Source organism: Xiphophorus hellerii, chromosome 3 (assembly GCF_003331165.1).
Source record: "Xiphophorus hellerii strain 12219 chromosome 3, Xiphophorus_hellerii-4.1, whole genome shotgun sequence".
Taxonomy (NCBI): domain Eukaryota; kingdom Metazoa; phylum Chordata; class Actinopteri; order Cyprinodontiformes; family Poeciliidae; genus Xiphophorus; species Xiphophorus hellerii.
The window spans coordinates 20,064,378-20,090,051 of NC_045674.1; the positions used below are offsets into that span (position 1 = coordinate 20,064,378).

The 25,674-nt window shown below is 38.1% G+C and overlaps 1 protein-coding gene across 4 annotated transcripts in view; it reads left to right on the forward strand.

Moving 5' to 3' along the window:
• ptprub (protein tyrosine phosphatase receptor type Ub) overlaps positions 1-25,674 on the forward strand; it is a 231,326-nt gene that overhangs the window by 165,555 nt on the left and 40,097 nt on the right. For 2 of the 4 annotated variants that reach the window (XM_032558323.1, XM_032558324.1), the window contains exons 10-17: positions 2,433-2,634; positions 6,243-6,345; positions 6,425-6,692; positions 13,687-13,723; positions 18,630-18,768; positions 19,687-19,710; positions 20,798-20,946; positions 21,500-21,687. In XM_032558323.1, the coding sequence (XP_032414214.1) occupies positions 2,433-2,634; positions 6,243-6,345; positions 6,425-6,692; positions 13,687-13,723; positions 18,630-18,768; positions 19,687-19,710; positions 20,798-20,946; positions 21,500-21,687 (1,110 nt within the window). The remainder of the gene's footprint in view (positions 1-2,432; positions 2,635-6,242; positions 6,346-6,424; positions 6,693-13,686; positions 13,724-18,629; positions 18,769-19,686; positions 19,711-20,797; positions 20,947-21,499; positions 21,688-25,674) is intronic. The other 2 variants (XM_032558325.1, XM_032558326.1) reach the window with 1 other exon arrangement.

Genomic DNA, 25,674 nt, shown 5'->3' on the forward strand with positions numbered 1-25,674 from the left:
TCACTTTTACATAATAAATGCACAGTAACATATATTTTACACTAAAAGTTTTAGGGTCAAAAGTATAAAATTCTATTTTTAATTAATTTCATTCATGAGGAAACAAAGTCTGTGAGGAGTTTTGAGTCTTATTTCAGAAGCGTTGAGCCCACAAAATACAGGGCATCTAGTTTGAAGAATTTCTTTGAACTTTATTTTGAAGAACCAATGCAATCTCAGGTTTATGGTCATTACTTAGTGATATTGTGCACTGCTCTTTATTCTCTGCTATTCTAGATGCTGATAAAGAAAGCGACTTCAAAATTTATATAAAGACAATTTATTTTTGACGACAAAATTCACGCTTGATGCCTCACCGTATCACTGTACAAAATTAATCCTATATTTTTCTCCTTTATAGATCCGTGGCTAAAACTCCAAAATTAAAAGAAATGCAAATAATTAAACATACTATTTTTGCTGCAATATGTTTAGGCTCCTATTATATGATGATGTCTAATTTCTTGGGGGACACCCTGCATAAATTGGTGTTCAAGAGTTGGTCAAGCCTAAAATCATCTGAATTTGATCAACCTCAATCTCTATATGTATCTCCAAAAATATCAGATATGTGCTGTTTGATTAACGGTCATGTTGAGGGCTACTAATATCGACAGACAAACAAACGCTTAACCTTTAAGTCAGGGGTTTTCAAATCCAGGTCTCAAGGACCCGTGTCCTGCAGCTTTTTGATGTGCCCTGATTTAGCGCTCTTGAATCAAATGGCTGAATTACCTCTTCAGTATGCAGTCAAGTTCTCCAGAGTCCTGCTAGTGACCTCATTAGTTGATTCAGATGGGTTGAAGCAAAGACATTTGCCCCTGAGGCCTGGATTTGAAGACTCCTGATTTAGGTTTGAACAGGCTTGAGAAAGAGTCAGTTTTTTTTTTCTTAAGGAAAACTATGCTTTTTAGCAGGTACAGTGTGTTGCTGATGTCCTTTTAGAAACTTCCCAAACTATAATGTTGGGCTACTTCTGATTCTCAAAAGCTAATGCTTCAAAAAGAAATAAAAATCTAGTCCAAATTTGCACTCGTTCAAACGGAGGAGCCCATACCAGAGGAGAAAATATCTGTTATTTCCTGGAAACTGAAATGTGCCAGTTCTTGTAGTGCTTTTGTTTCCCTTGGGGTGAAAAATACCCCCCTGTCCATTTACTGAGTCATTTTCAGTATCGCTGGCACAAAGCAGATTCAGTACACTGCGTGCTTAATCACTAAAATCTTCCACTGGTGCCCCTTTCAATGCACGGTTCACTGTGTCCGTACTAACAAAAATAGCAGTAAGGGCTGGATACACTCGCTGACCTTGCACACAGTCTTCGACTTAACATTGCACTTGTCCCATTGGAACAGAGGCTGGCACTATTAATCAATAACTTACACACATTTGTTTTAGCTGTGGGGCTTCCATTTAGCTAGGTAATGATTTTGTATTTACTGTACACTCTCTGTCTGTGGTAAGCAATCAGTAGGTCTGCTTACCCATCCTCACAGTAATGCTTCCTTTCTTGACCTCTTCTGCAAGGACTTTATTTAATCAGACTTCTAGGTTGACAAATAAAGTGATTTCTGCACCAGTTGTTTGGGCTTTCTTGTGAGGATCACTGTGACCTGACAGAAAGCTGTGAGAAATAATCTTCATTACTCTTAGACTGAATCATTGACCACAAGGTCTGAAGTATCCTCAGTGTGTGATGTAGGCACTCCCAGTTCATAATGTCTGCTCATGTTCATTCCTTTAAATTAAGAGGACCTTCTTCAGCTCTGATGTACGTCCTAGTATCCTCACCCTAATTGCAGGCAGGTCACATCATTTAGCTCTTGTCTCTTTCAAACAGTTCAAGTGGAAGCTCTCCACCAGGTAATGCGAGACAAGAAACCTCTTGAAGAAAAACTTTCTCAAAAATTACACTTTTTAAGGACAGTGATCTGTGGCATTTTGTTAACGAGTTAATTGAACTCATAAACACAGATTTAAACACTTGACTATACTTTTTAATGTGGGGTGTCCAGAGATTTTGACCTCAATAAGGCGCTACTTAGGCAGGCAATCATTCATCGCTCGCATTAGTTTTTTGAAAAAAATAAAATAAAATAAAATCCCACATTGCTTAAACCCATGCAACCTAACAGTGGCAATGTCAATTAGGTCCTATTCATGTGAAATTATAACCTGAACCGCCCTAATCAGCACAACCATTTAAGAAGTTAATTTATTTCTTAATTGAGTGAGTCATAGAGAGTAACTTCTATAGAGCCTTTCAAGGGGTGAGTTAATAGTTTTATATGAAATCTGTAAAAGTCTGCAAACACAGCTCAGAATCAGGGCCAAGGTGACTTGCTCTTATCCCATTAAATGAAATCATCTTGTGTTTTCTCACCTGCCAACAGATCAGCTACCAGAGCATTGAGTCGTCTGATCCAGGCATAAACGTCCCAGGACCCAGAAGAACCGTGTCTAAGCTCAAGAATGAGACGTACCATATGTTCTCCAACCTCCACCCTGGAACGACTTACCTGATCTCTGTTCGAGCACGTACAGCAAAGGGCTTTGGCCAGACTGCCCTCACGGAAATCACCACCAACATCTCAGGTACAAACACCAATTTCACCAGTTCCCTGTTTGATAACATGCAAGGTATGAGAAAATGTAGAACGTTTCACCTTGTTGGTTTCTTGCGCTGTTGACAAAAACTGAAAAATAAATTGATTTTAAGCTGTGGACTTAAGGACTTTTTACAATCAGTTTTTGCAATAAACATTATGTCTTCATTTTTTTATTTGAATGCCATGGTTAACTTCAGTTCTCGTCATATTTCGCTATCCATTCATTTAAAATGCTTAAATTTTAAGTGAATGGAGCAGTAGCAGTTAAAGTCTCTCTTTCATATTTTCCCTCCTGTGAAAATTACTATATTTACATTACATGAAAAAAATGTCCTTAGCTAGCTGAAAAAAATTAAATACAATTTTTGCAGTGTTTCAAAACCAGAAAAGAAGAGCACAAGAAAGGTTGAAGGTACACAAATTGGTATTGTTAGTTAATTAAATAAATGAAATAAAGCAAAGAAACATCAATGACCCCAGGAAAGTTATTATGAAAAACAACAGGTAAAATATTTTTCTGTATCATTTCTGAAGAGACAACTGCAACGTGGAAGGAAACAGGTGCAAATCGCTCCCATCTCCTAGATTTCACGGGTGGGACTGCTTCTGCATGCATTAGTGAAAAATGCTTTGTGAATCCAGAAAGAAAACATGTCAGGAGAAAAATGGTTGTAAAAATTTAAAAAGCACTGCTTTTTAAATTTATCCCTTCGATTGGAGCCCTATTTAAATTATTGCTGTTTGCATCAGTCTTGTTTCACTAGATAGGTCATCGACAGTACACTATAAAACACTTTTTTATTGGCTTCAACAACATCCATCTTGTCGCCTTTATATACTTCACAACTTTCTTAGCCATCATATAAGGATTTTGGGATTGGTCTCTTTCGACCTCTGTGTTTCTCCTTCACTGAGGTAAAACTACTGCTCCCACAGTGGAGGAGCCATATTTCATCACTTCTCCAAACTTGCGGGATGCTGTCAGCTCACAGTCCACAGGATATAAATTAACACGTAGAAGGCAGAGAATCTCCTCAGAGGGAAGCATGTTGTGTGCAGCATATGAAGAAAAATGCAGTACATTCATGAGACCTGAATGTCACTTCCAGGAGTCTCTGAGCCCATTACTAGTGGTAGGATTTCAACCTTTCTATTGCTGTTTCCTTTTGATGATGCATTCTCACTAGCTAAAGAGTGGGATTGCATCTCAGAGGAGCTCACCGCAGTCCCGCTGTTTTACCCTCCCTTTCTTTTTTTAGCCCATATCTCTTCACAGGTAGGTTCAGGTTGTGTGTTATAGATTAAACCCGCCACTCTGGCCTGTTGGATGCTTATGAGAGAGACTTCTGGCACCAATCCAGACCACGGGTAGACTTCAAAAGTCTTTGCAGATCATCATCTTCCTGCTTCAGCGGCCCACAGTGCAGAACATTCACTTACACTGAGCGTCTCCTAAATCTGCGCTGACAGCTAGCAAACACTGAACACCTTCAGCAGCCACTACTGTCAGCATCTTTAAACAACACCCACCTCACAATACCTGACTGCACACATTTCCTCATTGGCCAGCACACTTATACATTCAGCGGTGTGCATCGCTGTGGCTGATGCACTAATATTCTTCAGACAGACTGGACCTGGCAGCAGGCTTCAAACTGTTTTTTACTGCCATGCTCCCTTAGCATCAACAAACACACACCCGGTTTTCTTTAAAGCCGCCGTCCGTAATTGATGTCAGCTCTATTCTGCCGCAGTATTAGCAAACGGCCTTTTAATTCGATAATTATCTATGCCTCATGAATAGTTTGCTCTGCTTCCCCCTTACTAATTGACTGCTGATATTAAAGAGAAATGTGCCACAACATCTCTGGGGAGGAGCGCGACTTTAGCCAAATCCCTTCAAATGAGAAAGCCATTCAATTTAGCCTCACTCCTGTGATTTTTAATTGGCGCTGTGTCCAAGACAACTGGAAGGGGAATTCGAGTATCGTGCTTGAAATGAGATTGTGGGTGTTTGGTGTTATATAAATGTTGTGTCTCCATGCTAAAAAGGAGTAGGCATTCTGTTACTACTAATCTAAATCATTGTCGTTATTGTGAAACATCGAAGGTGCAGTTGAATTAGTACTGCCTTAATGAGCAACGTGAAGGTAAGTTTATTTGCTTCTATGGTTCCTTGCAATAGTATTCATACCCCTGTGATTTTCTTACATTTTGTCACATACCTCAATCTTAAATGTGTTTAAATGGGATTTTGTGTGATAAGTCGACACAAAATAATGCATAATTATGAATGGGGAGAAAAGTCACAGGATTTTCAATTCTTCTGAGGATAAATCTTGAAATGTATTCAGCCCCCAAAAATGAATTATTATAGAGCTATCTTTTGCTGCAGACATAGTTGCACTTTTACGAATCTAGAGAATATATTTTTGCCTATTCTTATTTGTAAAATAGGTGAGTTAAGTCTTTGCCTTGGCCAATCTAACACAGAAAATTTACTTTGATCCAAACCATTTCATTGTAGCGCAGACAGTATTTTTAGGGAGGTTGTCCTGCTTTAAGGTAACCCTCTGCCCCAGTCTCAAGTCATCTGCTTTGGTTACAGGATTCCCCTGTAATTAGTTTAGTCCATTTTCCTGTCAACTCTAACCAGTTTCCTTGTCCCTGCTGAAGAAAAACACACGGACAACATGGTGTCGCAATCATATTTTATTGGAGGAAAGGTTCAGGATGATGTGTAGTGTTAGTTTTCTGCTATGCATAGTTTTTACATACTTATATTCTTTTCTGATCAGACCAACTTCCTACACACGTTTGCTGTGTCTCCTAAATATATGCAGCAAACGGAGCACATTATAGCTTTCCTTTTACAATGGTTCCCATATTACAACCCTTCCATGGAGAGCAGATTTTTGGATAGCAAGACTAATGGTGCTCCTGGCTCCTGTCTGCAGATTCTCTCATCTGAGCTGTGAATCTCTGCAGCTGCTTCCAAAGTAACCATGGGCCTTTTGGCTGCTCCTCATATTAATATTCTCCTTGCCCGGCCTGTTGGTTTAGCCATGTCTTGGTACTTTTGTAATTTTGCCATACTTTTCAGGTGGCAGATAAAACAGTGTAATGTGGGATGTTCAGAGCTATTTCGAGACCTCCTTAAACCTTTTTAAACGTCTCCACAGTTCTAATAATGCCATGTCTTTGTGTCTGTATTGTGCTTCTTGTTCTTGAAAATACTCTAACAAATTTCTGAGACCTTAACAGAACACCTGCATTTAAACTGAGATTAAATCACACATGTTGACTATGTTTATTTTGACTTTTGAAGGACCTTTGCTGCATTTACTTTAATTTGGGATTATCAAAGTCTCCTCAATACAAATATGATGTTCATTTTTAAAAAAGTTTTAGTGCAAAATTGGCAAATCCACATATCATTTTCCATGCACTTCACTTTTTTCAGTTATATATTTTCTCTTGGTCTCTCACATAAAATCCTTAAATACATTAAGATTTGTGTAATGTGACAAAAATAACTGCATGTGTTGTCTTTGACACCCAAACCCTAAATGTGTCTGCTATGTGTGTTTTCAGCTCCTACATTTGATTATGGAGACATGCCATCACCTCTGAGTGAGACAGATCATACAATTACTGTGGTGCTGCGGCCTGCGCAGGGCAGAGGCGCACCGGTCAGGTAAGATCATCTCAAACGAACATGTCGTCTGCTTTTAATACCATGGTCTATTAAAGTTTCATATCCACTCTGTTTCCAGCACATACCAGGTGGTGGTTGAAGAGGAAACTGTGAAGAAAGTGAAGAGGGAGTTGGGGCTTCAGGAGTGCTTCCCGTTGCCCATGTCTCATGGTGAGGCTCAGGCACGAGGCACACCGCACTACTATACAGCCGAGCTGCCACCCAGCAGCCTGCCAGAGGCCTTCACTGTCGGAGACAACCACACATACAATGGCTACTGGAACACCCCACTGGACCCGCGCAAAAGCTACCTGGTCTATTTCCAGGCAATGAGCAACTTCAAAGGGGTGAGTGATGAAAGTCCAGCCAGAGATGTTACAGATCTGACAGTATTTGATCACCAACCTATAAGCATAAGTGTTTAAAGCTATTCCATTGAATGGCCTTTTTGAATAAGTTTCTGTTTTTTTACAGCTCTAATTATGTGGTTAAAGCTGCCGGGCACTTGGTATTGTCTGAGATCACAACGCCCCAAATTATTATTTGTGCTGGTAGAGAAATTGTTGGTCTGAATATAGGCTGCAAATGTTTACATTGCTCTGTTTTTCGATTCTTCAGAAACAAAACATTTCTGAAAAGGGCATTATGTGCATTCAGAAAAAAACTAGCTGAAATGACCTAAAGTCCAGTTCCACTTTTCAGTTCCAATTCAGTGCTGTTTCCCTGCATCATTGTTTTATAGCAGACAAATACTCTAGACGTTCCTTGGGGGATGCCACATTACCTGTCTAAATTTCATCACAGGAAAAGTTCCTACCTTTGTAAGGAAATTACTTAAACATAATTGGGTTAAGGTGCAGAAAAACAGAGGTAGAAAGCCGGTGTTTTAAAATGAATAGTCTATGGGCGTGCTGTGGTGGCATAGGGGTTAGCGCGACCCACGTTTGGAGGCCTTGAGTCCTCGACGCGGCTGTCGTGGGTACGATTCCTGGACCTGGCGACATTTACCGCATGTCTTCCCCTCTCTCCTGTCAGCCTATTTTCATATAAGGGACACTAGAGCCCACAAAAGACCCCCTGGAGGGGTGGAAAGAAAAAAGAATAGTCTATGAAACTTGACTGCGATGGACAAAGGTGTTTGTTGCAAGGCAGTAAAGAGTAATGTCACCTTAACGTATTTAAAAAATGTAGTTTCTTTCTATGCTGTGCTGAAGAACAGTTAAACATTTCACATGTTACTATGAGCATTTATTCGCTCATAGTTTTTGTAAAAAGTTACAGGGCTTCATCTTTTCTCTATAAAGTCTGTGCCAAACACTGGCTCATTGTGACTTACACATCAGTGCTTGGTGTAGGTCTCAATTTGTTGGACTTCTTTTTCCTGTATATTTTAGGAGCGCTAACTACAGATGAACTGGGTTAAGTTTCCTGGTTTCAGGTCAAAAATGTCAATAAGCTTTAAACCACTTCACCAGTGGTATGTGGTCATAAAAGATTGTCTGAAATTTTGAAGGAAGTCACTCTTTAACTCCCACACTTTATTCATGGGCACTTTCTTTGAGAGAATAGTGAGGAAGCCCATTCCCATTGATGAGAAGTAATCCTGTATTTGTGTCACTGTTGGCAGAACTGATTCCCGATTTTATGTTCTTGATACTAGTCAAACTCATTAAAGTGGAACTAAACCCAATGTTAAAGCACAATCCCACCCCAGACAAATTTTGAAAAATTCCACTAAAGTTGGCAGTGCCAAGAGACACTGAGGGGCGCAATCAAGTGTGGGGTGAGGGGATTAAGTGTAGGTGTGATTCTGAACAGAAAACCCATGTGTTCAACAAAATCTTGTATGCAAACCATAGCAAAGTTTTCTAAGCCATACAGAAAAAAATATTTTGTCATTGTTAAATCACAGACAGTAGAGCAACAACAGGTGCTGTAGGTGGAGATTTGTCAGATACTCCTGATACCAATCATTTGAGAACATTGATCCCTGAAATTAGGTTGGGATGTTTTCAATTTTAAGCCTATTTAACACTCCTGTAGAAAAATTTGTCTGCTAATTAAATTTGGGGATTTCAGCTCGACTCCATCATGGGTTTAGTTGGTCTCATAATGCCAAAGTGAAACAAATTTAGATTATAATTTAGTCTAAATATAGACAAAACTCTTTTTTTCATTCTAAGGTGTTTTGTTTGGGATAATAAATCTCTTTGTAATTATTTAAGATCCTTCTCCTCTTCCTCCACTACAATCTGAAAACAGTGTGAACGGTCACTGTCTCAACTGAATCAGTTGAATTTGTAAAGTGACATATGTGTCACTGCCAAAACCTTTGGCCATGACTGCAGCAGAGAAACGATGCAGTAAATAACATTTTTATTTGTATCAGTTTGGCTACTTGAGTCTTGTCTGTTGATGGTTCCCATATTTTTGCCTTCCCTTTTTGAGCCGAGTATAGAATATAAAGTCCCACAAATAGGGCTGGGTGGCTCATCCCTTCCAGTATCATCTGTTTCCAACTCAGTGGAGAAGCACATGGAGGAGAGTGCAGTGTGAGCACTTCACAAAACTAGCCTGCTAAGCATGGGATTAGACTGGGGACGCCTGGCTTTACCAGCGGATGGGATTATGTTTTGTTTGGCCTGGCGAGGGGCCAGCATTCTTGACCCATGGTGCCAAATCATACAGCCAACATTGTCTCCAGTCTTTCAAATCCTGCAACGTACAGTTTCATTCAGTACTGAAATCTTGCTGTTGCTGGTCTGAAGCAATCCTCTGTACGGAACAAAACACACACACGCACACGCCCACACACGTGTGTTCAATAAAAAAGACAAAATTTATGATTTCCCTCCCAATAAGGAAAGTCATTCCAAAGTTTTAGGGTTAATGGAAGTGAAAGTATACTCGTCTTATAAGTTATAGAAGGAAATAAATGGTGACATTTCACAGCAAGCCTGCAAACAAAATGACCTGCAGTAGTAAAAATGTGACAAATTCACAAAGTAAAATGGATTCAGAAAGCATGTAAAGCGGGTAATTAGAGTGTTAAACCGGCCAATCATGCACCATGGTACTTTTGTCTGATAATAGTGTTATTAACATTTGAGAGCCATCATCTTTCACCTCACAGAGTGATCTGACAGCAGTCACAAGTGTTTCTGAAACATTCTATTAAAGCCAGATGGTGATGTTTGGCTCATGGAGTCTGTTTGGACCAGGAATGTTCCAGCAATTGCTTAATGACTGGTGTTGTTTTGGATCTTTCTGCTGATCCTCCAGGTGTAACAAGCCTTTCACATTTTAGCACGGTGCTCACAAAATTCAGGTTAAACTAACTTCCAGTTTTGAATTTGTTGGATAAAAAGCTTCACCTCAAACATTGGCCAATGTATATTTTAAAATACATTTTCTTATATGACATTAAATTAGTAACTAATAAGACTTTTAAAAAAAAGTTGGTCTGTCGACAGATTTTAGTCAGTTCTGATTTGCACTATCACCTACTAAATATCTAGCAATGCCATGAAGACTTGTTGTCAGAATTGTATTGTATTAAAACAAAATTAACCCAACTTTAAAGAACAGACTATATAACCTTTGTGTTTATTCAAGACTATTTGTCAAGTGTAATATTTCACAAAATATTCATGAGTTTCTACAACATATATTTATAATAAATTGAAGCATTAGTTTATTTATTGCAGCTATACAAAAGTCTTAAGAATCCATTTTGTCATCAGTCAATCTTTGAATTGTGGGAAATATAATTCACAGTTTTACCGCTCTGCAGTTAAAAGACATTTTACTGTTACTTTAAAACAAAAAATATGATAAAAAAAAGACATTTCAAACTAATACTGGTATGTTTGTTATTGTAAGAAAACAGTATCAGACTGAAACTATCAGCTTTGTGTTGATTTCCTGTAAAGTAAGTTGACCTTTGCCCTTAAAGTGAGACACAAAAGTTTGAAAAGATAAACAGATCAGCTTTTCTGATATTAGTCAGCCTTTGTTATTTCCCCATGTTTCCCTCTTTGCTTGTATTTTCCTTGCATAGAAAATACATGTTGCTTTCAGGATGTTTTATATTTTTCTATGCGCCAAAGTTACACTGAAAACAGCTAAGCCCTTTTCTGCAGGAACAACTTCTATCCCAAAGAGACCTGTTAACACTTAGATATGGTGTATTCACAAATCATAAAAGTTAGGTTTCTGATCAGTTTCAGTGCATCTCTGTTTTCCACCAGTTAGTTAGTTGCTTGCAGCAGCAGAGGTCCTGATTTAAAAATGAACCATCATAAAAAATAATGTGCAAATCTTCTACAATTGATTTCTAATCCAGCGTTCAGTACGCTACCGTTTTTTTGACATGTAAAATTTAATAATCACTTCAGGTCTTTGTGTCCTAACCTTTTCATTAAAATTCAAGATGAATTGTCAGACCCCTTAATTGCACTCATTAATTCAGTATTTGTGTGCGTGGTTGTTTTGTTTACCTTTATGGAAGCCAAACACCGCAGTGACTCCTCTTAAAGACTAGTGGTGTTGTAAGTATTTTCATTGGTTGCATTTGACCCAGAATATTTGGAACTTCATCCTTACTATTATCTCATAGTAGCTGTCAAGCTTGTGTAATTGCTGCAATTGATCGCTCACAACAATAACAGACTGTTGCTTTGTAGGCCACACCATCACAATCTGCAATGTTTAAACTTTTATTTTTCAGCCTTACCCACTGACACACACATACACAAACCGTGTGCTGTAGAGCCCTGTGTTGTGCACTGGCATTTGTGTTTTGTATTTAGAATTGCCAGGAATCAGCAGCCCCTCTGGCATGACTGGCACTGCACACAGAGACATGTGATGTATGTTTGACAGTCTGGACCTTGGCAGTTTACTCTTCTGCTGAGCTCTTGCGCATTGATTTAGGTGCCCATTTTACTGAATTTACCTCCATCCATCACAATAGCTTATTTGTTTACTGCAGTAAATAGCTGACAATGTATGTATCTTCGTTGGCCAAACCTGTAATAACTAAATGTATGACTGATCTCAGCTGCTTTGGAAGGAGATTTAGATTAATCAATCTCAGTTCTTTTTTTCTTGTAAAGAAAACAGTTTTATGTAATTAAGGACAGAAAGCTCAAAGTCAGCTGTTCAGTGTTGCCCTTTCAAAGAACAAAATTAATTATTATTAATTAAAACTTTTATTAATTTGTAGAAATTAAGGGATTTTGAAATATGGCACAGAAGCTTAAACAATTTTAAATGCAAATACTAACTCTTGGGCCTGAGAAGTTCTATTCATGCTTGAAATGTTTAACTTTGAAAAATAAATACTTATTCTCTGCGTAACATTTTTTTTCACCTTAATGTATAAAATACTTTGCTCAATTCTGTTTGGTTTTAAATGTAAATAAACTATAACATAATTTCTATATCACTACATGTACATTGTAAAGCAGTCCTTTGGAGATGTAATAGCAGATAAACAAAATTATGAAAACCTTTATTAGCGCCATCATTGCTTTTGTATCAAGATGACAATGAACTTTGCTCCTGTCATTTGATCAATTAAAACATGTTTCTTCTTTTTCTCTTTTGAAGCTCAGCTTAAAACATGGTCATGCTTCAGATGTGTGAAGCGCATAAACTTTTAACATTTTCTCCGGCCCTAAAATTTTGAGCAGGAGTGCATTCATCCTCACACAAATAGAACTGCCAGTATAAGTGGAAGATAACAAGGCTATTTTAAAATTTTGAACTACATAAATTATTCTCTGGTGAATCACAAAGTCACATTAAGCAATTTCATGCAATAAAAACCAGCACCTACTCTTCAAAAACCTTTTTAAAAAGTCATATGTTTTGCTGTGCTGAAAATGTGTTATCATGGAAGAGCCATGTAGAGTACACACAGATGTGATACAAAATTTTCTTAAACTCATCCTGGCAAAGAATGTCATTTTGAGTGTGTTATTCAGTTGTGCCATTTTTTAAAGATGGAAATATCTTTAGTGAACAAGACCTATGTGCAGAAGTTTTCATTTATTCTTTCTCTACAGTACTGAATCAGAATTATACATAAAGATTTAATTGTCTGTTCACTTTCATAAATCTTTTATTGAAAGGCCCTTATTAAGACAATTAACGTAAACCACATCCATGTACAAACTTAATAGTTTTGACTCAATATTTGGCAATTTGTTAATTTTTCCTTTACAAAGTAAACCCCAGTAAAACAGGCCCTCAGAATGATGCTACCACCACCGTTGCTTGATGGTTTGGTTGCAAATTGAGTCATCTAGGCATAAAAAGCATTTTCCTCGTTCATGTTGATCATTTTGTTTGTTGATAAATAAAGCAGGCTCACCTGAACATTTTTTTAAAAGTTTATTTGTCATTTATCATTTTGTGGATGACAGAAAATCTGTAAGAAAAAATAAAGCTTGTACAATTGATTGTTGTTTTCAAAGTTTATTAAATTGGTGTATCATTTGATCTTTCCAGACCACAAAATAGTTCAAACTCAATATTTCAAAGCTTAAAATGAAAGTGACATTGACAGCAATGTAAACTTCTGGCTCTCAGCATGGTAGCATGTGGCTGTAGACGTGCAGATTAAAACACTGAATTATAAGCATGTTTGAAGTGACCATCCGCTTTTTAAAATTGCGATGGCAATTTAAAAAAGCTATTTAACCAGAGTTTAAGAAAATCACTTTTTTTTGCTTCTTTCCAAATAGGCAAAAATTGCTATAATTGTCCCATAGTGGCTGAATTGGCATCTGTAAATTGTAATTTGATAATAAATCTCCTCCATGGGGGGTGCAGGATGGAATTGGATTACAGTCTTGGATCTCATTAGAGTTATTTGACAAAGGTCCTTTTCATAACGCTAAGATGTCATCAGATGAAATCTGAATAAAATTAATTCGTTTTCATTGTGGGGCACTGGACTGAAACCCTCCTTTTAATTACACTCTCTTTATTTCAGCTCCCATCTTTTCTCCCTCAGTGAAAAAAACCCTATAATCGTCTTTACACACTTCACCACAGCTCTCAGGTTCTAGATATTTTACTTTAATATTGTTTGATCATTTGTACTTTTACTTCATATCAGGATCAGTATTGTCTACTATGTTTACTTGCCTTGGGATGAAATACACATTCATGTCAATTAATTAGTTTTTATCTTTTGTCATACTCTCAGGGTAATATACTGTGCTTTAGCAATGTGATTTATGCCGCCCTACTTTCTTCTATCATTTGTTTTTCATGTAAAATGCTAAATGACACCTCTCCACTGATGGCTGTGTTTTCTTTGCATTTCAGGAATCCAGAATTAACTGCATCCGCATCGCTCGCAAAGGTAATTCAAAACAGTTTGTCTCTAAATCTGCAAATATCATCCGCTAATTCTTTTTACCTTTTAGCAAGCCAGTGTACCTTAGCATTTTATAAAAGTAAAAAAGCCATGAACAAACCATGAAGATGCAGTGTACTTTATGTGTGTGCTACACCACCGTTTACCCTTTTCTTAAGTACAAAGGTTTGGATCCGGACATATTTTCTCTGATGGTTTCTTGTTGTTCAGCAGTGGGCCCCAGAGAAAAGGGCAACGAGCAGGGAGGGATTAGAGGTCAGGCTTTCATCCTGCCTGTTTGGGCCAGACGGTGGGATACACCACATCAAACCAGTCTCTTTGTTCTCATCAGCAGCCCACCGGATAGCTACATCTGAGAGCTCTGACCTCAGTGCATCCAAAAGGGTTCTCCAGATCAAAACTTCCAGATGGAGCTACCTTGGCCTATCAGTATAAGAAAGTGCTGCCCCCTCCACTCCTCATCCTCTGCACCTCCATGTTTTGATTCAAAGAGACATGAAAAGGGCAGAAAAATTGACTCTAAGTCCTGATGGCAGGAGAGTCTCTGTGCCACAGTACGCTGTCATATCATGGCGAATAAAAGTCATGTATTTATAGTTATCAGTGCTGCAACAGTAAGCGGAGCCTTGTAAGTCAATTGATTTAGAGGGTTGTCTCTTTTTTTTTTTTGAGAAGGACTCCTTTTGTGGCTACATTACGAGAGATGAGGCTCTCCTCAAGCATAAAGCCAAAAGGCAAAGCTCAGCTCTCACTCCATCTGCCTCGCACTACTTAGTCGAGCATCGGCTAATTATACTTTCTTACAGCAAAAAACTGAACGCTGTGCTGGCCTTGTGCCTTTTGACACAAAGTGCCGAAAAATAAGGGGAAAAAAAACTGTGGTGCAGCAAGATATAAAACATTTTATGAAAAGACAGGAAACAGAAGAGAACATAACCTAAAAGCAAGATGAGTAATGCACTCTTAGGATTTAGCTAATTTCCTGGGTTTGCATGTAGGCCAATACATTTTAGTCTGAGCAAGTCCAAGTCAAGTCTCGCATCACTGAAGACCAAGTACAAAAAGACTAGACTAACAATTTCTTCATCAAAACTATGATATTATCATTTGTCAAGAAAAGAAAGAAAGCAGGCGCCCTTTTTGTTCCACTCTGCAATCACGTGCCTCTGTATTTCAGTCTGACCCATAAAATCCCAACAAAATATATAGAATTTTGTGGTTTTATTGTGACAGAATGGATTTAGTTGAATTATGGATGAATAATCTTGTAAGACACCAAGTACTGATCTTAAAACATACGTGAAGCTCATCAAATTCATTTCCAAATGTACTATTATTTCAACACATTCTCACTCCCGACTCGTCATATTGACGATTTGGGACTCAGCGTCACATGTTGACGCGTCGGGTCAGGGAACCTGCAAAAGAGTCAATACATGAGGAGTCGGGAGTGAGAATGTGTTGATTATTTCTATACTAAACATTTATTTCTCATTTGAGTGATAGATCAGGATACATTCAACTGCAGAATGTTATTTGTGTTGTTGATCTGTTGTAAACAGATATATTTTATTCTCTTTTTGGTAACTGAAACCATATCATAACAAAATACCTTTTTATAGATCAAAACTAAACTTTCTGATTGTTGTCATGATGCTTAAATATTTTAAATCATGACAATTTCACTGTTGCTATTTTTCAGCCAGTTACCAGTAACTTACCATGATATCCAATGATGAATTGGATATCAATTTACAGTATTCAGTTGGTTGTATGGATGGAATAAACTATGCATAACACTGAAAATATATTACATGGGAAAATATTGACATTTCTGAATGTATTTACTATATACTTTGTATGTGAGAAGTATATACAAATTGTTGTACTGTGAAGTATATATTGGCTTTTCGGGGTAGAAAGCCTCTCCCTGCTCCACAGAAATGATTGGGATGCTCTATCCTTTAGAAATATAGGACTAATGGTCTCAGAGCAAATTGCAAATTTAGTAAAAATATTGCCAGCATTGTATTCTAAATTAATCCAACATGCTGTAATCGTGAAAGCTCAAGCTTATTTCCAGTTCTAAGGTGGTCCAGGAGTTTTTTTAATTTTTTTTTACTTTCAATGATTTCTCGACCATTAACATAGCCTCCGCATTATCAGGTCCTGAGCCATTATTATCAAGCAGCCCATCACCAGTAAAGTGGAGGCAAATGATTCTGGCTTGGATAACAGAGCTGGAGATTACATTTCAACTTCCAGGTGACAGTTTAATTAAGGATCCTCTGGCAGGCACAACACAACAATAGACTTCCATTTCTTTTCTAAGTGCCAATTTCCACCACGGGGCAGCAGGCAGGTGCTTGGATTCATGCGGAAATCTATTTCATGCTCCTGTTTGGCTTAATGGAAATTTTGAAGCTAAATATGACAAAACAGCCTTATCTGTCCAAAACGTTGTGGAACTGAAATTGATTTTCCTCAGCTCCTCATCTAAATCTTTAACTGGTATATCCCTTTATCGGAGTAATATTAAATGAAAAGACAATGGAATAAGCAGAGTCTGTTACTGCGAGGAGTTTTTGAATCGATCAGCTTTCTGACAGGCTGAATTATTTGTGTTTTGAATTACAGGAGCCGTGTTTTCCAAGAAACCCCTTTCCAACACTGGTGCATATGAAAAACACCTGTTATATGCTTTATCAATAAATGGGACACAGACATATCCAGAGCAACATGGCAACACAAAAGCTATCCTAAAATGAGACCACTCCACTAAGCCAGATGTTCATCACTTATTAAAAACCCTGACAAGTAATGAAATGATATTGTACTACTTTCATCTTTATTTGGGATGGGGGTTCAAAAGCACTGCCCTTGGCTGCTGATAGTTAGGCTAAAGGATGACTGTATTTTCATTGTCCCTGCCCTAGATCTGATTTTTCCCCCCCCTCAGCACACTGTGAGATAGCACTTTATCCCCAGGCGTGCTCTGACTTTCTCCTGCTCTCCAGATAGTTTGAGCTGTTCCAATGGGATCAGAAGGGCTGGTTTCAGGGCTGTCAAAGCCTGGAGGACAGGCTGGCAGTAGGGAGGAGAAAAAAAAAAACTAGATCAGTGGGCCCCTATAACAAGACAAAGGCAGCCCCTCTGCTCAGCTCCATTTACATAAGTATGAAGCTTTATGGTAGAGAAATGAATAACCTGCTATTATGATAATGACCTTTTCATTGGCTAACAGACACCAGGGCACCTTGAGATTATACTGCAGGCCTGAGGAGATTATTTTGACTGGGAATGCTATATTTAATTCATTTTCTGCTTAGAAGTCACCTTTAAAGTTTCATTGTATGTTTCGCACTTTAACTATAAGAATTGTTTATACAGAGATGTTTTGTTATGGTAATGTTAGGGCCAATGCAATCTTGAGAAAAACAGGACCAGCCCCTAACCAACGACATATTTTTTTCGGAGAGCAAACCAGACAAGGCGATTTCTTTGCTGTTTTCAGAGTTGTGTACCCAACTATAATAATAGAAAGTTGAGTGGGAGGAAAAAGTGTGGCAGCACCAGCAACAGTGGCCGTTGCAGCCTAAAGAGAACTGTGCAGCAAAGCTCATTCAAAACTTTGGGAAGAGTCACATTACGTGGTATGCAGCCAGAGTCGGATGTAAACGGGACATGAGCTACAACGGTCATATTCCTTGTGCTAAGCCAGACCAGAAGAGATTAAATCAGAAGGGTCTCACATGGGCTAAGGAGAATAAGTAGTGGTCTGCTGCTCAGTAGTTTAAATTCCTTCTTTTGGAAAAAAGTACATTTTTAATTCAATGTAGAAATCAACACCTCAGAGTCGCAAGGGACAGTGGGGAGCCACAGAATCCAGTTTGCTTGAGGTCAGCAATCAGCAGTAGTTTTGATGTTGGCCCACTGCGTTTTATCCAGTGTAAAGTTAGTGCAGCTATCCAGAGCAGTCATTTTTAGAGCTGCTTCCCCCTGCTGACAATTTTTCAATGATTCTAATTTTATTTTGCAGCAGGAGTTTGTCCCTGCCCACATTGCCAACAGTACTAATTCCTGACCTTAAGACTATCCTATCACTGTTACTTATTGGCCTTTAAACTGACCTAAACCCAATAGAAAATCTAAGTAACGTTGTCTAGACAAGCTGAAGCCCACTGTTAAAGCAACCTGGACTTCCATAACACTTCAGCAGAGCCAGAGGCTGAGGAACTCCAGATTTATGTTTTCATGCTAGCAGATTTATGCTAAACAGATTTATGTTTTTATTCCAATTTATTAAGATGGACTCTTATGGATATACAGTTGACAATAGGATTCTTTCTTAGCAAGATCACGTAATTAGCCAAATAAAAGCACATTTTTAACAACAATTGTTTTTTATAGAGACTGGATAGATAACACTGATTTAATCTTTGTATTTAGGGTTCTTTTTTTGCCACTGCTCAAAGTTGTCCTGTTGACAGAAAATAAGTTAAAAAGCATCCAAAACCAAGAAAAACAAAAAACTATTTTGAGAAACTTATTTTTAACAACTATTGATCAAAATGGCACAAAAAAACTGAAAGACTGGATCTTTGGATACAAAATGTAAAAGAATAAGTTATAGTTTAACTTTTTTTTACAATTGTGTATCTCTGTAGAAATGCCAGGTTTATTGCATTGTCTTTTATACTGAAGGCATTTCATTTCTTTGTCAGCTATTTTCACAGGAAATGATCACTAAATCAAAGACACCAATTTGGATTGTTAGAAAATATGCTTCCTTTTTTTTTTTCCAACGAAAGACACATTTGTACATAAATGATTGTTTATGACCAGTTTATGCCTTCTTGTTGTTTTTTTGCTTTTATGTTCTTGCGTCCAGCCGCCTGCAAGGATCACCAGAGAGCTTTGGAGGTGTCTCAGCACTCTGAAGAAATGGGGCTGATCCTCGGCGTGTGCGCTGGAGGCCTGGTGATCTTGATCCTCCTGCTCGGCGCTGTTATCATCATCATTAAGAAAGGGTAAATGACTCCTATATGACTTGTTCCATGCAAGACAAACATGCCTCATTTTGCTCAGTCATGCCGCATCTGCCGCATCTCTTCATTCTGTTGTTTAAAAGAGCTCAGCGACGACCTTCTATGCACTTGCTGAACTTTGCTAAAGGTCACGCTTTCTAGGGAAGAGCAGGACCAACAAGCAATGCTGTGTTGTTTTCCCATCCCAGAGGGAGCAAACAGCTCACATGCGCAGAGCCCATCTGAGTGTGAAGTATTTAATTAAAGGCGGATGCAATTCAATTAACCACTTAATTACGCACACCGAGCAGCGGCCTGACCCTTAAATGAGATGGCAATTGGGAGAGGAAAGGTGTCCCTTCTGAGATTATTAGCCAATGATCCCATGAGTAAATTATATCCACCTTTAGCTCTTCTACTTAGATAACTGCACCTTTAGTTTTTTTCTAAGTCAAAGTGCCTGATAGAAAAAAATATATCAATAAGGAGCAGAGCTAGCCATAGGAGGAGTCGGAACTGCTTGTTCACTATTCAAAATGCTGACACAACATCTTTGCTAATATTGAAGAAAGCTGATAATTGAAGTCGCTGCTATTCTGGACACTGGCTCCTGAGCCTCTGTAGTTTTTGTCCCAGAGAATTGATCGCCAGATTGGCTGTGACAGGAAGCTACGTTGCCCAGTGTAGTGAAACGGCCAGAAAACGAATCGATTGAAAGTTTGTCTGCCTCGGCGTGTGTTTGATCTGCCAGCTGCTGCTTGAACCTCTCGCATGTGTCATACGGCCACCTGCACAGCTGGACTCTTTATTTTCACTGTAATCAATGCATTCTGCCCTCAGCTGGCATCGCTTTCATCTTACATATCTTCTTTCTCTTGATTTTCCTTCCCCACCACCCTCCCTTTGCTGCGCTCTTGCCAGAAGGGACCACTACTCTTATTATCCGTAAGTGTCTCCACCTCTCATTTAGTGATTCATCATTTACACGCTTGAGCTCCTGCTTGTCAATCATCAGTTGAAAGGGAAAATCAACCCAGTATTTTTCTCGTATTTAAAATACAGGGTTTTGAATACCCCTTGAGCATCTCTTTGTTTTGTCACATTATAACAAAAATTGCAATGTACTTTTGTTGGATTGTTTTTGGAAGGGGGGGTAAAGTGGAAGGAAAACAACTTTCAAAAGTTGTTGCACCTAATTAATCTAAGCTAAGAAATCAGAAACAACTCATGTGTAATTGAAACTGTTATAAATACAGCTGTTCTGTGAATGCTTCAGATGTTTGACATCCAAGAGGACAAAGGTAATTCTGGAGAGAACAGTCAATTACTCAAGAAATCTGGTCTTCATCAATGAGTGAAATAAAGACAGGCTTTGTTGCAACACAGTCTGAGAAGCAGTTTGCCACAAAGTGTGGGGAACACCTGCAAGATCTTCTCATCAGATAAGAATAAAATTTAACTTTTTGGCCCCGACTGGAACCTTTCAATAGGACAATCACCCTGAACATACATGCTGGATACAATAAAATGGCTCAGATTAAAGCAAATTCAGTTGAGAATCTGTGACAAGACTTAAAGACTTCTGTTCAAAGTCACTCTCCAGACTACCTGACTGAAACTGAGCTCTTTGGTAAAGAGGAATCAACAAAAAAATAGACATACCCCAAAATACTGTAGGTTTTACAGAGACTTGACTGAGAAGAGCTAAATACAAATACAAGCCATGTATCATTTTCCTTCCACTTTACATTGAGGCACCACTCTGTGTTGCTCTGTCACATAAATAATAAAAAAGGTACATTAAAGTTTGTGGTTTTAATGTGAACAAATGTAAAGTAGTCCATACTTTTCCAAGGTCTTTGCATATTTAATTTATCGGTTATTCTGCTACTTTTTCTGCTTGTATCTTCATGCTGTAACTCTAAAGGTTGTTTCTCACAAAATAAGTTTCCTTTGTTCTGTGTTTTCTTCTGTTGTTCATATCTGGTGTATTTTGTACAATAACTTTCCCTCCACCTTCTTTTGGTTTCAGGAAACCAGTAAACAAGACTCCTATTACGTACCGGCAGGAGAAGAGCCACATGGGCTCCTTGGAGCGCAGTTTCACAGACCAGAGCACCCTGCAGGAGGACGAAAGAATGGCTCTGTCCTTCATGGACGCACATACATGCGGAACAAGAAGTAAGACAGCTACACTTTGGTTCGCACGAGCTGTCTTAAAACATTAAATACAGCAAGAGTTTTCAAATGCAGACTGACCTAGATCCAGTTTTTATTGTTGATGACAGACCAAATATTTTTCCAGTTTTTTTTTTTTCCAATTGACCCCAGAATATTAAGCAAACTGAAGCCTTTCGTGTAATAAGGGAAAACATGCATGAACCATTTGAAGTTTTGGCTCTGTGATCCAATTCTTAAAAGAAAGAGAAAAAAATCTCCTTATTTGTTTAATAAAAATAGTTCTTGCTTAGTTTATTTTTTGAGTAGGTCAACAAAATTCACAACATTTTTGGTGATTTTAGCTTTTAAAAATTATGTTATTTTGGCCTGCCAGTATTTTTAAGGTAACGATACCAGGGATACTTTAGACCTCTGGCTAGTGAATCAGTCCAAACCCAGACTGAGTAGAAAGAGTAGGTAAATATTTTACAGGAACCCTCTTGTTCTGTGAATATTAGAGATTTAGATTCTTGCCATTGTGCCTTTTTTTTATTTTTTTTATTTTTTTTTTTAGGTGATGCTCGTAGTTCGGTGAACGAGGCCAGCAGCCTGCTAGGGGGTTCCCCGAGGCACCAGTGCGGACGTAAAGGCTCCCCCTACCACACGGGACAGCTCCATCCTGCAGTCCGGGTGGCCGACCTCCTCCAGCACATCAACCAGATGAAGACTGCCGAGGGCTACGGCTTTAAACAGGAATATGAGGTGAAAGGGGCACTGTTACAGTCTGTTCTCCCACTGACATTATAAAACAACTTAGACAGCTCTTTGTCTGAGACCCAGGAGGTATAGCAAGTCTTCCACTCACAGGAAGGTTAGAGGTTAATGCCTTAAGTCTCTGGCCTGCATGCCAAATGTGCTTGTGATATACCGTATACTGACTGCCAGACTCCCTCCAGTGTGTGTGACAGAAGAGGAACTGTAACGTACTCCTGCTGGTCCATTGGTCATGACTGTTATGGAAAATATGAAATGCCACAGCACTTTAAAAACAACAGCAAAGCTGACAGGAGTGCTGTGAAATAAAACCAAAGATAAAAACACCGACCAGAGAATAGCAGGTACCCCAACACAGAAACATAAAATCTAAGATGTTGATAAAAGTAGAGGATGTACGTATGTGGATTTGCTTTTGTAGCCTGTCCAGTGTAACATCTGCTGGGACAAACTCCAGCTCCCCTGCAACCAGCCTAGAAGCAGTTACAGAGAACGGATGGAGCATGGATAGGAATTTCACAGTTTTAGCAGCCCTTTTGCTACTTTTCCCTCTTAGTCCTAACATTTCTCAGGTTTGGTTTTAAGTGTCACACTGTAACTCAGAGAAGCAGTGCCAGTGTCTGTATCTAAAATCATAGATGTGTTTTCTAATGTTTCAGTATAATTGATATTACTTTTATTCTATCAAATCAAACAAGAAATGCAAATTTACGTAAACTGTTAACTTAATTCTTTAAATCTTTTTCCAAAGAAATTAGTCAGAGACAGATCCATCCATCCACCCAGCGATTGTCAACACCTCTCTGTAGAGTGGCAGGGTGATGTTGTCTATCTGCAGTGGTCATCGGGTGTGAGGCGGGGTACATCCTGGACAAATCATGGCATATTTTTTAAATCTGTTTTCTGACATAATATTTTTATAGTATATTATGCTGCATAAACTTATTTCTAACCTTTTTCTGTAGGTAAAAAAAATGCCTATAGTAATTTTAAAGTAACCCACTGATTTGTTTTCTTTTTTTTAACATTTTCCTTTACGGCAAATTGTTACATCAACAATTATCAGATGATTTTAAGAAACACTTCATTGTCTTCTTTTAAAACTATACGTCAGGTTAAGACTCCTTCACGACATCCACAAAATCTCAAACATTTATTAATTATTTAATGTATGGAAAACTTTTTTTTTTTTTTGCTAAGACACTAATGCTGTTTTTATGTCCTCGGCACATACTTTTGTTTCCTGCAATTTTCTTGCCTAGCCCACTACACTTACACCATGGCAGGTAAAATGCTATAGTGTGATTTTCTGAATTTCAATTCATTTCAAAGAGCTCAAACAAAGAGTTCATATTTCTGAGCCTCCAACATCAGTGGTAGACATGAAAAACACCTAATCAGTTTGTTTGCAAAATAAGAGAAGGAATCTATTTTATTTTTTTTATAGATTGTTGTGCACTGCCGTGCATGCCATTTTGTGAAAAATCTAAAATTAAATTTTTACTGATCACTCTAAGTTGATCACTCCCAGGATTTGAAATGCTTTTTTTATGAGCTAGGTTGCAGCTATTGAAAAAATGTTGCATAAACACTCATGTTGATTCCATCTCCTTCTGATCCTTCCTCAGGAGTTTAAATAATCTCCCATAAATCATATGAACTGTTTGGTAAATGTGCTTTCTGCACTCTACACACATGTAGAGTGCAGAAAATATGTGCAAGTGGCCTAAGCATTGCTTGAAATATATATAGAACAAGGATTTCTTCCCTTACCCTCTGCTTTGTGATCTCCTTTGTGTCAGAATCAGAGAAATTTCAGGAATCTATACAGTAAAAGAGAAAGTGGACAATTTAATTTGCCTTGAAATCAGTTAACAGAATAATAATCTGCTACTGTCATTAGATTAGACATTACTGAGTTGTTTTTTTTAAGATATTAGTATTATTTTAGCAAAACCCATTAATTGTTTTCAACTATTATTATGCATTTTTCATTTATTACATAAGTGCACAGAGTTGCAAAACAAAAGAATGCCAGGTGTGGCCATGATGGTCTTTGGGCCTACACATCATGAATAAACTACTGGTTCTCTTCTACGCTGCGCCCAGGATGCCAAAGTGATGAGACCATGACAACCATCACAGTCTCATCACATGCACTGGTGCTTCATCACATGAAGCACCATAGAAGATTCTGGCTGATTTTAAAGTCTTGTTTTAGACACAAGAACTAGTTAACAATCCAAAACCACAATACAGTAAACTAAACGATGCAGTTTGAGATCATAAAGAAGAAAAGCAGCTGATCTTACACATTTTCTGTCTTACAGTTGTGTTGTTGTGAAATATGCAACAGGTGCAAAATCTAGACCTGATCATCTGAAATGACCGCATCTGGTGCACCATGCCTGGACTCATCAATTTAGGCACAAAGCCGTTTTCAAAAACCTTTTAGATCAATGACCCTAAGCTAAGCGTTGGAGTAGGATTAGTACAGTAAAGATCTCTGAGCTTTCCTATTGGGTAGCTGTGGCACTCATCTACTGTAATGCTGTTTTAGCACTCCATTTTTAATAGACAAATCATTCCAAAACAATATCTGCTCTCCTTCTGCTCTTTTAGATACAGTCTTGATGTATGTCAGTTGCTGTAGATAATTACACATCTTGTATATCATTGGAAAATTATCCACTTCCTTCGTCATCTCAGATTTCAAGGAACTGCAGTTTTTTTCCCCCTTGTTTTCTGAACAGTTTTCAGGTCCGTCTTTGATAACAGGAAACTTTTGCATCCTGAACATTTCCTAGTTCGGTCCCAAGAAGCTTTTAGGAGATATGTTTGACTTTGATTCAGAATGCTGTTAGTTCTAAACGCGTAATCAAAGGGTTGTCTTTACCGTTAAATACAGGTGCTCTATTTTGCGGTAGTGAACCAGTTCCAAGAATATTGCGAGAAACATGCAAAATTAAGAAATAAAGAAGATTAGTGAAGATTTTGTAGACCCAAGTACCACTGACTGAAGAGTAAACATTATCTGAAGCCACTGAAATTAATCACCACAGCCAAAAAGGCATCTGAAGGACACCACTACTGTTCAGATGAGTAGATCATCCTCATTTAGACCAAAAGAAGACCTCTATTGTGATGGGAGGCCTGATGAGGTTAAACGTCTCTGCCTCCTCCTCCTGAGTCTACTCTGTCTACTGCAGACAGATTGTTCTAAAGAGAGGAAGGGACAGTCTGGGAAGGTGAAGAATGATGAAAACTGTGGAGAAGAAAAACTAAAAGAAAAAAAACAACCTTTTTCAATCTTTTTTTACCTCTAATGCGTTGAGAGTTGTCTTCCTTCCCAGTAGCAATGTTGGTATTTACCTCTCTTTGTAAGATGTGGTGCAATGGAAGTGCAATAGGGTCATTAAGGATTTTTTCCAGAAGGAACACACACAGCATTAATCTCACTATTGTTCCCAAGCATAGCTCAACGGTGCTCATTTGATCTTTTAGGTGATAAGAATATAGAACATGTATTTTATTGGATTGACATTTGGAGGTCACTTGTTGGGACCTGCTGACATTTCTTTAAGCTCTTTGCAGCCTCGAGATGTTTTAATGTGAAAAATACTGCAATGGTGAGAAGTGGAAAGATGTATCATATTAGTGTTTATAAGTTGGTTCCTCAAAGTTCAGTAGTTTCCTTTATGATTTGTAAGTTTTTTTTCTAATGAAAGAAAGTTCATTAGAAAGGATCTAATGAACTTTCTTTCATTAGAAAGAAAACTTACAAAGTTAAGTCTAAGACTGTTTTGATAATAATAATGACTAGCTTTAAGAAATAATTGCTTGGGAGACTTTTGTCAATTACAGGAAAACTAATATGAATCACACTTCACCTCTCTGACCAAAGTAAACCATGTATAGAAAAGTAATAGGGATCAATGTACACTTACATAATTTTTCTTTTGATGTAAAAATGAA